Raw genomic sequence first — 15,580 nt, 5'->3', positions numbered from 1 at the left:
ATTAAGGAGACCTGCTGGAATATGCCGATTTCTACATTTTTCCCTGAGCTTATGTCGGTTCCACGGTATGCTGATCTTCGAAAGCAAGAAAAACAAAAATCAGCATACATTTTCCGTTTTGTACAGGTAACTGCAGCAAATCTAAATCCCCCCAAAAAAATGAACATACATAGTATGATTAACAGATATATGGATTTTAGTGCAGGCCCTTGTTTTAGGAAGGCAGGGCTTTGAACATAAATTTGTTGAGATAAAATCGAAATAACCCAGAACCAAACAGTGGCAATGCCAATAGGTCAGATTTACGAATGCACCGACAAGCCGGACCTAAAAAAAACATGTATTTAATGACTGCCTCCTCCTATCGGTGGTGCAGCCTCAGAACCACACCATAAATTATTTAGTTTTCTAAGACACTTTAATAACTTTACAGTGCCTTGTGGGTGCCCCTTGTGGGTGCGCAACAGCTGGATATAAATACACAAAAATTACCACAGCTGTGTGGAGGGCAAGCACTTTTTTTGTGGTAGCATGCAATGTCTGCCCAATAAAAATATATACTCCTTGCTGCCAAATATGTGGAAGGGGTCAATGCTACACTCCTGGTAGTTCTCACATTATTATATGGCGACAGCTGCATTATCAAGCCAGACCATAAAACTGAAAATATATGCTAATTTACAAATGGGGCTATTGGTGTAGGTAGGACTTCATCATATGGATTCAGTTTTGACTGATTTTGCGTCCTACTCATCTTTATTTTTACCTTCCTTACGATTGTTTGATATTCACAAAGGTATTTTGCTGGTAGTATCTATACAACAGCGGAGTCTCCACACATAAAAAGTTAGGAGAGTCCTATTTTATACAAAAGTGTAAGTTTACCTTTGGAAATCAGGCTATGCTATTTTTTAGTTGTCAATTTTCTGATTGCCTGTGCATCTCAGTCAGAGCTGGATACATAATTGAATAAACAAATAAATATTAGGGGTCCTAAAAAGAGATGTTTACTTACCATAACCTGTTGATTTTTAAATTTGTTTAGTTAAATCCTCATCACACTATGACGGATCCAGGGCAGTGTCAACAACAAATAACATTACAGCAGGCAGAATACAGATTTTCTCATCCAGTACTGGAAAGGACAAGGCGTTTCTACAGGACGCTGACAGTATGTCCTTCATACGTTTTACCCAAATTTGCCACAGAGCAGTGGTGTATTGGATGGCCACCTTCCTACTGCCCCTGTGTGTGACTCATCCTGTGACAACCATGTGCCAACTTCAGAGAGCCACCGTTAGCGGATTCTCGAGAGATGGCGAAATAATGATCGGTGGGGTCATTGCTATCCATGATGCCAGGGAGTACCAGGTCATCACCTTCAGAGAGGAACCGTCAGTGACCACATGTCAAACGTAAGCAAGACTAGCACTTTTTGGGAGAAATCAATATGTTGTCACTTCTATTGTATGTTAATTTATACAATGTCACGTAATATAGTGCTAATTTTTTATTAAGAGGTCTTAGGCAGGGCGCACCATTATTTTGTGAGAGTTTTATTTATGTAATACATTAATTACAGAACATCCAATTGTATGTAATAATGCACTATTAAATGTACGTACATTATCTATATGTGCATAATGTATAGTGTCTGTATTACATATACACGTTTTAAAGTATAATATTAAAGTGTACATCCTTTTAAAATTGCATTTAAATACTTCAATAAAGTAATTAGAATTGGATTTAAAGTATTAAAAATGAATTACATTTTTCCAATTAAAAAAAACATACAATTCAAGAGCCATAGATGAAGCCGCCAACATAGTTGTATTTTATGTGATGTCCACCGATCTACTTATCAATTCTCAGTATTGATATCAATGTTGTGATATTGATATAGTGGAAGTGCACCACTGCCTTCAGAAGATAATGCCATTCTTCAACGCTGCAGTATTATTTGTAATGGATCCTCAAGTGATTGTACAGTTTATGATTAAGTTGCGTAGGCAGAAAAAGCTTTCACGACACTGCGCCAATTTCCAATTACCAGATATAACAATGCAACTTAAATATTTCTTGTGCAGATTGTAATGACTTCCTTCACAGGCCCAAAAAGTGACCTCTTTGGCGAATTTTTCAATGCAGGTTTGTGTTTGAGAATTTCCTCTGGCTGCAAGCTATGGTGTTTGCGATTGAGGAGATCAACAGTGATCCTGCTATCCTACCCAACATCACCCTAGGGTTCTGGATCCACGACTCCTGTATGGGGATACAGCGATCACTTGAGGGTACTCTGTGGATGCTGACAGGAAAAGAGGAACCAATTCCAAACTTCCAGTGCTGGAGAAGTCACCCACCTGCAGCTATCGTAGGGGATGCCATCTCGACAAGTTCAGTGCTCATGGCCCGGATACTGGGATTGTACCGATACCCGCAGGTGAGATTCCGAAACAGTCACTTCAGTGGCATCATTCAAAATGACAGGGCCCCCTGCAGAATGAGGTAAGGGGGTTCTGAGTCTCCAATATCTTACAGATATTTAGTGTCCTTGAGCTGAATAGGGGAACCTATGAAGTGATGAGGTCCCCCATGCATCGTAGGGGCCTGCATTACGCTCCTGAGTCACTCACTTAAATGTTTTAAGAGATAAATCAAACGTGTTCAAGTGAATAAAGAAGCAGCGGAAGTAACATACTTTACTAGAGTAGCATCAGCAACTGAAGCTTGAAACACAAATGGCATCAACTGCGGAAGAACTTTTCTTCGGACCAAATGGCGCACTTCAAAGATCGTAAACTAAAGCCTAAATCTCATTCGCTTGATTTTGGCGAATCCAATGTGTTGATAAAAGAACTCCCACACACTCTACCACCATCCTGTTTTGCGCCAGGGTGTGGAACGGGGCCAAACCAAGCATTGAATGACTTAGTACCAGTAGTGCCCGACATTGCTCGCGGTTGGTGGGGCGGGCGCAGGGGGGATTCGCGGGGGTGGCGCAAGGGGGGATCGCGGGGGAAATAAAAAAAATCATAATAATAAATTAAACGTAACTTTCCGCCGGGTGCTGCACCTTTTCGGCTCCTGCTCATGCTCTCCTGCCTCTGACAGGAACAGGAAGCAGGCAGCCAGGTCCCTCCCCTAAGCCAATCACAACACTGCAAGCATCATTCTGATTGGTCGGGCCGCCAGGGGCTAATGGGGTGGCCATGTTCTAAATGCAGGCTGCTATGCAGCCTGCATGGAGAAGGGCAGAGAGCGCATGACTGGTTTGGGTGGCCTGAGAATGTGACCAAATAGTCTTTGAACATTCAGGATTGGGCAAACCACTCTTCCTCTACCCTGCACAAAGAGCAGAGCAGCCCCGCTCGCAATGCTCAAAGGAAACATGAAATGGTAATAACTTTTAGTTAATGCCATTTTATGTCTTGCCTTTCTCTCACTGCGGGAATGCAGCGGGCGATGCTCCTCAGCCCTAGTGGAGGAGCCACACCTGGTTAGTAAGGAAGCAGCAGACAGGTCTGTTCAGAAACTCTGAGCAGTGGATGATGGTCCATGCATCCCAACTGTGCTCTCTAGAGCCAATTAAGGAACTCTGTATATACAGCGGTTGCATTAAACAATTTGCTGGATTTCCGTGTCACGCATGAGTTTTTTTTTCTCTGCGTACTGACATGACTTATACACGATCAGAACCCATCCAAGCCAAACCGAACCTGGGGTGCGATTCACCACATGTGCATGTTTGTAGCATGATTCCATTGCGGAATATATATGCATGACTGCAAGTTTAAGTTTTGCTGACATTTTCAGCGCAATGTAATTGCGGTGGGGAATAATAGAACGCTTAATTGCAAGTGACCTCTATTTACTGAGTTGGACAGACATGGGAGTGTCCTGAAAAATCGAAGTTATGAGGTATGTAATACTTTTTGCATGCAAACCTACCCGCATGTGATTCCTGGGACATGTTGACCAGGTCAAAGCTGGAGGAAACTGTCTCAATGGTCAGGGATGTAATTTGGGAATGATCTGCAGATATTTAAAGGGTGCATTTATGGAATTACTTGTAGTTCTGTAGTAATTCTGCACACAATAATACAGTGTTCAGAGAGGCAATGCAGATGCATCACATAGAAATGAAGCAACCGCAAGAAAAACTACAAAGCACATGTTAAGAGGGAAAAAGTCAGCAAACATTTACAGAATAAAACGGATAGGGTGCTTGCTGTATGGTATACAGCAATTCACAGTTCAGACTGACTGGTTCAAAGGATACAGCAGGGCAATGCACAGTAGCAAAAGGCACCTCACTAAAGGTCATGGTCAAACAAAACATAACAGCAGAGTGGTCCGATGCAAAGCCAGAAAAAACAACACAAACCTTTGCAAAATAGGTCAAGTCAGGCAATGCAGGGCATGCAGGATAATGTAGCATGCAGGGCAGATGGGCAAAGCTCCAGAGCATCAGTAAAATCAGGTACTGGTAAAACAAGCATTTGCAATGCAATAGGTCTCACATTTGCATGAGTTTAAGCTATTGGCATTGTAAAGGACAATGCCTTTTATTTATATGTTTTGCTAATTAACACATAAATAAAAGGCATTGTCATTTACAACACCAATAACTCAAACTTTTGTAAATGCAAGACCTATTCCAAGAAGCACCCGCCATTGTCCCGGGCTACATGAAAAGTGAAAGTGCGCATGGCGTGCTGAATGTTGCAGGAAAGCATGTTGTGTCCGCAGTTGGAGAAACTCATTAAAGAATGTAGTGCTAAAAAAGACTCACTGTGTAACAACCGAAGTAAAAGGGCCAGTCCCCATAGGAGGTTACAAATGAAGACAAGGCGGTACTAAGGAGTGACTAACACACCTATTAACGAATCAGCAGCCAGCATTACGATGGACAACGACACAAACCAACAACAAATATGGGCATCGAGTGGGTGGGGCTTCTATTCCATACTCCAATACAGCATGCCGCAGAGCAGCGCATGCGCTGCCCAGGCTCGACCTAAAAAAGGTTACACAGCTCACAGCATTAATGACAGTGGTACGGATGCATTCAAGCAAACTAACACCACACGCTGTGAGGCAGAACACACCCAGGGAAGTTTTACTTATTTGAGGGCGGAAAGTGATTAAGGTACTTCTGCTTTAAGTCACAGCCTTAGCAATGCATGTCTGTGAGGAAACGCACAGAATAAGGATGTCAGCACTGCAAAAGAAAATGGCTGTCATAGGTTTTTTACATAGAAAGAATTGGCTGAGATTTACCATGACACATTGAAAAGATTGTAAGAAAAGCACAGTGGTGGGTGCGTATGTGTGGCAGGGGGCAAAATAAAATAGAATCCACTTCTGGCAAGAATTAGAATATTAAAGAGTTTACCACATACCAAAATACTGAACTTTAATTCTGAAAGTAGGAGATGATCAACAAGGGTAAATAAAGTCTGGCTTGACAGTGCGCTTGGAACTATGCTTTATGTGATCAACAGAAAAACAGCTTTCACAAACACTACTGAGAGAGGGGTTTCAGCTCGGCCAAAATCGAGTGCAGATTTTGATTGGGTGGAAGTTGTGTGCATCTCCTGAAAAAGAGAGCTTGCACTGAGCTTTGCTTTGCTTTGTAGGAAATCCTGAGCTCAATACAGCAACAGCAGATTGAGTTGGTTATTGTGACAAACCATTGTTCAAGGCTATAGGCCTAAACTGTTTAATATGAAAAGTTAGAACAATGGTAGGTAGATTCACATATTTATTGTGAACCTCATTTGGAGGCAGATGTATCAAGGGAATTTTTAGTCGCAAACGCTGCGATTCGCAAAAAAGCAGAATTTGCGACAAACAATTCGCTAAATGGAATGCATGTAGAAAAATGTATAGCAAAATGAAGGAATTGCAAAATTTGCAATTCCTTAATTTTGCGTAATCATTTAAGGAATTGCAAATTGCGATTCCTTAAATGCTAGGCATCAAGCATTTCAATTTAGCAATTTTTCCTTAAGAAATCACAAATTACCACCAACTTCAAGTTGGTGGTAATTTGCGAATTCTTACACAAATGCACTTTTTTGCATTTGTGAAGGTGCCATGTGGCACAGATACATGCCCTTAGGGCATGTATGTGCGCCATATGCACACAAATGTGAATTTCAGGGGTAAAGCAGGGTGTCCTTAGGACAACCTTGCGCCCTTGAAAATATTCTCAATTTGTGATTCTCAAATTGCGAATCGCAAATTGAGAATATCTTCCCATTCATTCCTATGGGCCTCCAGGCCCATAGAAATGAATGGGAAATTATTCCTTAATTGCCAATTCGCAATTTGCTATTCGCAATTAAGGAATAATAAGAAATCACAAAAAAAAATCGATTTTTTAGATACATACCATTTTGCAATTCTCGAATAGCGATTCTCAAAAAATCGCTCTTTGAGAATCGCAAATAGGTATTTCGATACATCTGCCCCTTAATGAAGCCAAAAAGATTAAGAGGATAATAATTACACTGTGATAAAGCTCGACAGGCAGTTTGTGACAGGAAATCTGAAAGATTACAAATCAAGCAAATGTAGAAAAGGGTTTTGGTGTTGATTACCCCTGGGTAGAAGATGTGTACTTTCAGAATCTTTGTTATGCCATGTTGGGGAGTGTTGTATGCCATTTGGGCAATTTGGCATGTCTAACTGCATGACTCTACACAGATGTTTGCTCAATACAGTTGGTATGAGTTTTTTTTTTTTTTAAAGAAAAGCCAAGGCTAACGGCATTTATAGTTACAACATAACCTGACTATGCATCATCTGGAAATGCAGTTTACATATCAAGGAACATGAACAGAGGAGGTTTTGATAGAATTCTTGGGAATACTCTCTTTGTTTTTGCACCGTATTATGGACTGAGGATAGTTTGTGCATCTGAATATCTATGCCAAGGGACTATGAAATCAAGTGAGACCAATACCTTATGAATGATAAAGATCAGTAAAGATGAGATCCAAATAAAATTGCTTTGAGCAACAGATCTTGAAATACCGGTTAGCTGTTTTATGAAATAAGAATAAAGTTGTTATTTTGCATACGAACTCATTTGTGAAGTAATAAAGATTTACATTTGAGATCTCAGTTTCTATTTCAGGAATTGATAGACTTTAAAATGCTGCTACATGGTGTTGGGGGGATAGGGAAAGGCCACAGAACTGTTTCCCCCAAAAGTGTAATATATGTTGTATTTTTTGGCTGATGTCATTTTTTACCTACTTACTATTTTATTGCTTTACGTTTGATGATTGACTTGTGGGAAAGCTTATGCTCAATGTGGAAGGCCTCGGTTGGGCATTGTGACTTCATAATTGTAATGGCTATTTACCCAATTGTTTTATAGGAACATTATGTCAGATGCAGTAGCTCTGGTCTATTTATCATGAAAACGTATGACATAAGCAGGAGGACTGATTTATTTATTATGACGTGCATATCAAAAAGGCCCTCAAGGTATTGTTATTTGACTGTGTTAAAGCCAGTACACCAGTATTGTCCGACATGTATTCTCATAGATTTACTACTATTATCTAGGGGTCTAGTGTTGATTAAATCTCTGACAAAACGCTTATTATAAATATGCCTAATTTGATTATGGTGAGGAGCAAGTGATGAAGGGTATTGGACTGATGGTCCATTAGGAAGAGCTATTTTGGATGTCATAGGTCCAATTAGCTAATTATGAAATTTTAGACTAAAGGCAGTAGGCCTGACTTATTTATTCTGAAAATCGTATGTTAAAGTAAAAAGATCTCTATGGGTGGATTGGTATTACGCTGTGTTAATCCCAGTAGACAGGCTGTTTATTACATAGAATCTGAGAGTTTACTGTGGTATACACAGTAATATAGTGTCTTCTACATCTTTTCACAAACCCTTAGGTAGAATATTTGCAATGTGATAATCCCCCCTACACTCTTTTAGCAGTGTCTGGCAGGTGTGGCTGTGTCCCAGGCCCTTGGAATGTCCCTTTTCTGTTTTTCCAGCATCATTCACATTCTGCTTCTCCCCATGACAGCATACTCCATGGGGCAATGTGTTAGTGCATTTATGTCATTGGCTCTATTGTGGCTTGAGAAGCATTATTTAGCCTGATCACATGTGCACATTCCCTTTAACATAGGTGTGCTTCAGTGTCTTAGACAATCATTTAATTACCATTGTTTCTTTGTAAATGTCCCTTTTTAATGCATTTACTTTTCCCTTTTTTTAAGTGTCCTACAGCTCCCCTATGGGTAATATTCCTAAATAGAATGGCCATCCTAAACCTCTTTGCCCAGAGTGTATAATTTTTTCCAGTTCTAATATGGCCATTATGTTTTAATATGACACTTTACAACGCACGAGTTATAACGTTACAACTTATAAAGTTATAACGTTACAACTATAAAGTTACAACTCATTTTTTACATTGCAAATTCTATTACAACGCATGTTGTTACAATGCATGTCGTTACAACGCATAATCCATTACAACGCATTTACTATTCTAACTCCACTGGGGCGTTACTTTGGGGACTGTGTTGTAATGGATATGCGATGTAATGACACGTGTTGTAATGGATTTTGCGATGCAAAACATGTGTTCTAATGACATGCGTTGTAGCGCTTGCTTTGTAAACGATGTTTCCCATTATGTTTAGATGCATCTTTTTGGTCTCATTGGATCAATGCAAAAGAGATACACTATACACGTTAGCATTCATACATGGCTGCTCAGTGCAATGTTTACTGAGAAACCATCTTTGAATTGCTGTGTGCATTGTTTTTAACACTCCGAAATGGTCAACAATTTGCTACTCAACATGGCAGCCATGTTGGAATTTAAAAACAGTGATAACCTATGTACAATACCATTACAAGACTATCACGTGCTGCTAAGTTTAATTTTATTTTTCTATTACAAACATATGCCAGCAATGTTTAGGAAGAGGCATGTTTTATTTGTCTGCTTTTTTTCTTTCATTTATTTTCTACATTCTTCAATGTGTGAAGATTCTGTGTGCCTTTGAGAAGTAAACTAGTTCCCCATGCACTGGAATGCAAGCACTTTACAGGGGAGTAGAATAAGTTAAATAGTAAGCTTCCAGTCCTAGCAAGACCTAAAACACCTGGGGCCTCATTTATGAGAAATGACGCATCGCTGCGCGAAAGCAGCGATGCGGCTCTTCTCTGTGCGCACCCCTTGCGACATTCCTGATGCGTCATATTTAATGTATGACGCATCATGTCGCAAGGAGTTACAGATACGTCAGTATTTCTGATGTATCTGTAAGCGCAAAAGTGACGCATTACTGGAATGTGTCACAAAAGCGACGCAACTCCAGCAATGCGTCCTTTCACATGGGGCAAGCCCCATGTGAAAGGGCTTGAGTCAGTCTTACACCTGCTGTGAGGCAGGTGCAAGATTTTAACGCAACGGCGTCCTAAAAGTGACGCAGTGAAATCTCATAGATTTCACTGCGTCACTTCTACGACCCTTCCTTGCATCAATACGCCCCCCTTGCATACATTATACCTGGTTCAGGTATAATGTGGCACAGGGGTTTACAAAGTGAGGCATCTACCTAGATGCGTCACTTTGTAAATATGGCGCAACAAGGTGCATTTTTTACGCCACTGGTGCGTCACAAAAAGTGACGCACCAGCGGGGTAAAAGTGACGCACAGCCTCATAAATGAGGCCCCTGGTAATGACCGATGCGCAGTCCATCTGCTGTTTTTTTTATACCCTGAAAAGAATGAAGGAATATCCTATTTTGCCCTATCAAAATACATTCCTATCGTGCTCCCAGTACTTCCCTTACACAAACTCAAATCATTTTTTGAACTATGATAATTCATGTGTTAAAGCATCACTTTCTGTTTTATTATTGTAAAGATCAGCTACTCTGCTTCAAGTCCCCTTCTAAGTGACCGGAACCAGTTCCCTTCCTTCTTCCGAACCATTCCAAGTGACGACTTCCAGTCCCATGGTTTGGCCCAACTGGTGATGCATTTTGGATGGAGGTGGATTGGTCTTCTGGGTGATGATGATGACTATGGACAACAAGGGATACATCTGCTGCAGGAAGAGCTCCTTAATGCTGGGGTTTGCATTGCTTTTTCTGAAAACATTGTCACAAGCAGGGCTGACAAGAACGCCTTTCAAGTTGTCCAAGTAGTTAAAAAATCAACAGCCCGAGTCATTGCCGTCTTCTCCAATGGGGCCAATTTGGCAGTGGTGCTGGATGAGATGGTGAGACAGAATGTTACTGGGAAAGTTTTTGTTGCCACTGAGGGCTGGTCCACTGCCACTTCCCTATCTATTGAAAAATATGCAAACATTCTCACTGGCTCCATCGGCTTTGAAATATACAGTGGAGAAATGCCAGCATTCAGAGACTATCTCACTAGCCTGTGCCTTCCCAGTGTTTCAGATCTTACATTTTTACAAGAGTTCTTGGAAGGAGCCTATAACAGTGATTGGAAGAACCAGAAGACCAAAAAGATTGTGCAGGAGATCTGCTCCAAACTGAGCAGTGGAACAGAGGATCTGAAAAGCCTTCACATGAGTCGTAGTGGTATTTCCAGGTTTGGACTGCCGTATAAAATCTACAATGCAGTCTATGCCATTGCACTCGCTTTAGAGGACCTGAGATCCTGCAGGCTGGGAGAAGGACCCTTTAGCCAAGGGGCGTGTGCTAGCATCATGAATTACCAGCCATGGCAGGTGAGAATCAATATTTCTTATGACAGCTTTGCTGGTTAAGTGATACAGACTAGTGATTCACTATGTTATAGTTAGGGGGGGTTTGCTTTGCTTTGTTGGCTTACAGACCGAGTACCTGTTTTATACTGTGCTGTATGTGCCTTAAGTGTGTAAAGTGAATTTATTTAACCAGAAAATGTTCTGAGTTGCCACTCAGCTTTCAGAGCGTACTGCTAGGAAGCAATGAGCAACCTTTGCATTTTTCTTTTTCTGAGCTGTGGTGCCTAAACTAATGCCCTAACTCAGAGAAATACCAGGCTAAATTAATTCACTTTATGCACTGCAGGCACATATAACAGGCTCTTGGTTCTGCACTAGCAAAGCCCATTGTGTTACGGATCATAGATTTTGGCCCACTAAATTAAGTCAATCCATCGGTATTAATATATCTCTAAAAAGTGTTATGCCACACACAACTCAACAATGACACACAAAAGAGGAAAACTGATATCCGCACACTTCTCACTCAGAGCCTTCACTAGCAAAGTGATGTCTCTGATACATGCAGTTAGGTCAATTCCAATTGGAAGAAACACCAGGAAATAATGAGAATGTATAGCAAAGGTTCAGAAGGCCAATAGTTTCACTCTGCTGGATTTAGAAATGCGGGCATTCGCCTCTGGGATCTGATTCACTCTTCGAATTCCAGATAACTCTAAACTCCAAATAATCTTAAGGGAAATGTTTGTAAGTCCTTTGGAAAAGAAAAAGATGATTCTGTAAAAGGTGATTGTTAATGTTAATGTTAAAGCCATTTATAACGCACTTTAATCCAGGGCCGGACTGGAAACCACAACCGGCCCTGCCAAAGTGCTCGGAGGGTGGGGGGGGGCGAGCACTTTCAGGTTTCAGGGCAGGTTTTCCGCCGATTTTTTTACAGGGACGGCTATGCTGCAAAAACGGCCCTTTAAAAAAAATGGCCCCCACCCGTGCGGCGCACCCGGGGATTGCTTGGTGCTCGCTATGGCCAGTCCGGGCCTGCTTGAATCACCCCGAAGGGTATCTCGGCTCGACCAGGCAACTAAGCAGCCTAGCACAACTAGCTCAAAACAAAACTGTCTTCTGTAGTTTCCTGAAGCAGAAATGGCCCATACAGGTCCTAATATAGGGTGGGAGCTTATTCCAATATAAAGGTGCCAGATGGGAAAAGGACCTGTCACCCGGACGGGTCTTCTTGATACGTGGGATGCTTAACAGTGCTTTGTCCCTTGATCTGAACAGTCCGGGCAGAAGGTACTGTGTACGTTTGGAGGCTATGTAAATGCAGCCATGATCAGTTAAGGCTTTGTGTGTAAGGCAGCACAGTTTGAAGATAATTCTCTTCCGAACTGGGAGCCAATGACAGGTTTGAAGGAGGGGCGCCGAAGCAGTCATGGCAGGCCGATTACAGATAAGGTGAGCCGCAGAATTCTGCACCACCTGCAGTTTAGATTGCAACGTCTCATTGGTGGAAGCCAGCAACATGTTGCAGTAGTGGAGGTGACTAATCACCAGGGCCTGGACCACCATTTTTCTGGCTGAGAAAGGGATGAAGGGGAGGAGAGGTTTTCTCAGCAGGCCATTAATGTGAAAACATGAGCCAAAGGTAGACTTCACCTGTTCTTTCAGTGGGAGGGATTGATCCATAAGTATACCCAAGTTTTTAACCACCAACTTAGGTGAACGAGCAGTTCCAAGTTCAGCTGGCCACCAGTCGGCAGGCCATATTTGTTGTGCCTTGCCAAATAACATAATCTTAAACTGGAGACAGTTATCTGTCATCCATGAGGCAATTGCTGTCAGACCATCTTGAAAACATTGTTTTGTTTCAACTAGGTCTTTATCGAGGGAGATTACTAACTGAGTATTGTCAGCATAAATAATCATCTCAAACCTGAAAGCTCATACAATCTTTGCAAGGGGGAGCACAGATATGTTAAAGAGCAGTGGGCTGAGACATGAGCCCTGGGGAACCTCATTTTCTAATGGTACGGTGCACGATTTAAAATAGCCAAGGATGGGGGCATGGCCTGGCAGTCCCACATGGCGGATGCGCCTTAAGGTATCTCCCATAGCCCTACAAAATCCTTAATTAATCCTGCCACATCGACATGCCTATGCCCATCGGGCACCCTCCATGGCCCTTCGTGATGCCCCACGGCCACTTGGGTGTCCATCGGAAATACACCTTGGTGCGTGCTGCATGACCTGCGGCCGCTGGCAAAATGAGGCTCAGAGCGCCTGCTTCGGCATAAGCAACGCACAGCACCGGAGTGCGTGAGGCACCAACAGGTGGGCTGAGGTGTGCCCTGGAGGCGATTGAGACTGCTCTCTACCCTGACGAAGGGAGCGTTCCTCCTGCTGTGCTGTGGTGCATGGCAGGACTGGCAGCGTGGCATTTTGCTGTCCTCTTCAGCCCCTTGTCCTGGACCTCGACGGAAACTTTGGGCCGCGGCGGGGGTACGGTTAACCACTTTGTGCCCCGTGGCGGTAAGAGGGGTGATCTCCACTGCCGTGGTATTCCTGCGGGGGACCTTGCTGGTGCTGGAGTCTCTTCCCGGCTGGCCGGAGATGCTGATGACCGGACCAAAGTTGCTGAGCCCCTCCCGGGTCAAGCTGGATACCCGGTTTGGTGGCCATATCGGGCCACGGTGCTCTCTTGCCCTGCGTCCTGTGTTGCTGGAAGTCTCCGGGGAGTGCCCCGATTGCTGCGATAATACCGGGCACGCTGTGGCATGTCACTGACCTTAAAGCCCCCAGGCCCGAACTTGTGTGGTGTGGTGAGGCCTGATCAGGGACTGTGCTACTGTGAGATCGGGGCTGAGTGTTCTCTGTTCCCTTCTTTCACCCTCCCACCCCCCTCCTGGACACAGCTTTGACAACATTTGGCGGTGTGTGGGAGCCTGTGCTGCAGTACTGAGGTGCCCCATCTGACTTCAGGGATATTGATAAGGGAGAACCTTGGACATTCTGGGATCACCTCCTCAGTTCTCTAGGGCATATCTCCATGGCTCTGGCCTCAGCAACTGGCTCTATTGGTTATTCTGTGTGGATGCCGCCCTGCCCCGACTGATATAGGCTCTGCTGCAGGAAATTTGAACCCATAAATGGGTTGAGCGGTGGTCTACCACCAGCTGTCTCAGATTCCTTGTATGGCTGTCCCAGGGCCAAATTGACCACACGCCGCTCGCCCGCCTTGTGACCCATGGATGGAAGTTCCGGTATAATCTTGGGAAGAGACTGAGATCCTCTTTGGAGCTGGAGCACGAAAGTGGACAACGATACCCATAAGGGGGATGGGTGGTGCCCGCTGGTGGTAACGGCCAGGCTAGGTCTCTGTGCCACTTGTGGGTGTGGTGTGTCCCCCCGACTGTCGCTCCTGGCCACCTACCAAGGTGATTGGGCTGGAGTCATCAGTCTCATGACCACCTTGAAGCAACGGTGTATGCCTACACATACATCCAGAGGCGACCCTTACACAAATCCAGACAGAATGGTTAAGGATAAAGTGCCTGGCACTAACTCCAAACAATGCACAGTGGATAAACACACAGGCGCTATGGCCCAACCACCCGAACATGGGAACTTGGCTACACCTATACCTGATAATGCAGCATTGCTCGCAACAATCACACAATCCAGAGGCATGCTTGAGGCTAGGATCGGGGCTGTTTTTTTGGATGTTATGCTGCTCCGTCAGGACCTCCGAAATGCAGTGCGGCGTATTACTGAGTCGGAATCTCACATTTTGACAGGAGAAGATACGGTAACAACCCTCCAAAAGAAAGTTTCTACTCTTAGAGACACTCACGAGAGGACTAGCGACAAACATGTGGAAGATGCAGAAGGGCGTGCCCGAAGAAACAATCTCCATTTTGTGGAATTTCCTGAAGGTTGCTTTGGTAATCATACGGAGGACTTCCTTATGAAATGGCTTATAGACTGGCTCCCACCTAACTCAATGTCTCAGTGCTTCATCATTGAATGTGCGCAACGGGTCCTTTTGCAGAAACCATCAACTGGTGCCCGTCCTCAACCAATTATTGCTAGATTCCTTAATTATAAGGATAGGAATGTCATTATATAGCAGGCCAGGTTGAAGGAAACCCTTAGCTATGCCTCCCATCACATGATGATTTTCCCGGATTACACTAAGATGGTTCAACAGCGTCAACAGTCTTGTGCCGAGGCTAAGGCCTGCCTGTGGGGCTTGAGATCCAGTATTCCCTGCTCTTCCCAGCCTGTTGGAAGATGTCCTACCAATCATGGACACCCTTCTTCAAGAAGCCCGAGGAGGAGTTTAATTGGACGGATGAAGTCGTAAAACTGAAGACCCACACTCTGCCCAAAATAGACTCTGACACTTCATCTGGGGGTCCGGCTGCGATCTCCACACAATCAGCGGCAAGCAACGTTGTCAGTCGCGTTCCAAGAGATGATCCAAAACTTGCAGTAAATCCCCTATGCGCTTGATGGAGGGTCAACCGGTGCCAACATCATCCTAACTCACAACTGCAGAGCCATGTACCGACATTTAATAAATTCAACAGCAAGAATATAAGGGTTACGTTTGTACATACAGCCCATTGGTTTTAAGACGCTTATGTACAAGGGATGTTCATTTGGGATCAATTGGCAGGGAGTTGATCCTACCCTCCCTCGTTGGGTGTGGGATGCTTCAACTTTATTGAGGTGTTGGAGTAGGGGGAGGGCAAGGGGGGTTGTGGGAATTTATTGTTTGTTTCCAGTGTCATTATCATTCACTACCTACATGGTTCCCAGGTGGAATTTATCACTCATG

General features: G+C 43.5%; 1 protein-coding gene across 1 annotated transcript in view; it reads left to right on the top strand.

Annotated features, from left to right (window-relative positions):
* Positions 1-1,272: 1,272 nt before the first annotated feature.
* The window catches only part of LOC147678544 (extracellular calcium-sensing receptor-like), a 33,134-nt gene continuing 18,826 nt past the window's right edge, over positions 1,273-15,580 (top strand). The window contains exons 1-3 of the mRNA XM_086946592.1: positions 1,273-1,415; positions 2,152-2,443; positions 9,931-10,761. Of these exons, the coding sequence (XP_086802718.1) occupies positions 1,273-1,415; positions 2,152-2,443; positions 9,931-10,761 (1,266 nt within the window). The remainder of the gene's footprint in view (positions 1,416-2,151; positions 2,444-9,930; positions 10,762-15,580) is intronic.

The sequence above is a fragment of the Lissotriton vulgaris genome, chromosome 12, assembly GCF_964263255.1.
Source record: "Lissotriton vulgaris chromosome 12, aLisVul1.2, whole genome shotgun sequence".
NCBI lineage: Eukaryota > Metazoa > Chordata > Amphibia > Caudata > Salamandridae > Lissotriton > Lissotriton vulgaris.
Note: the sequence above shows the minus strand (reverse complement) of the source record. Positions and strands in the feature narration are given on the sequence as shown.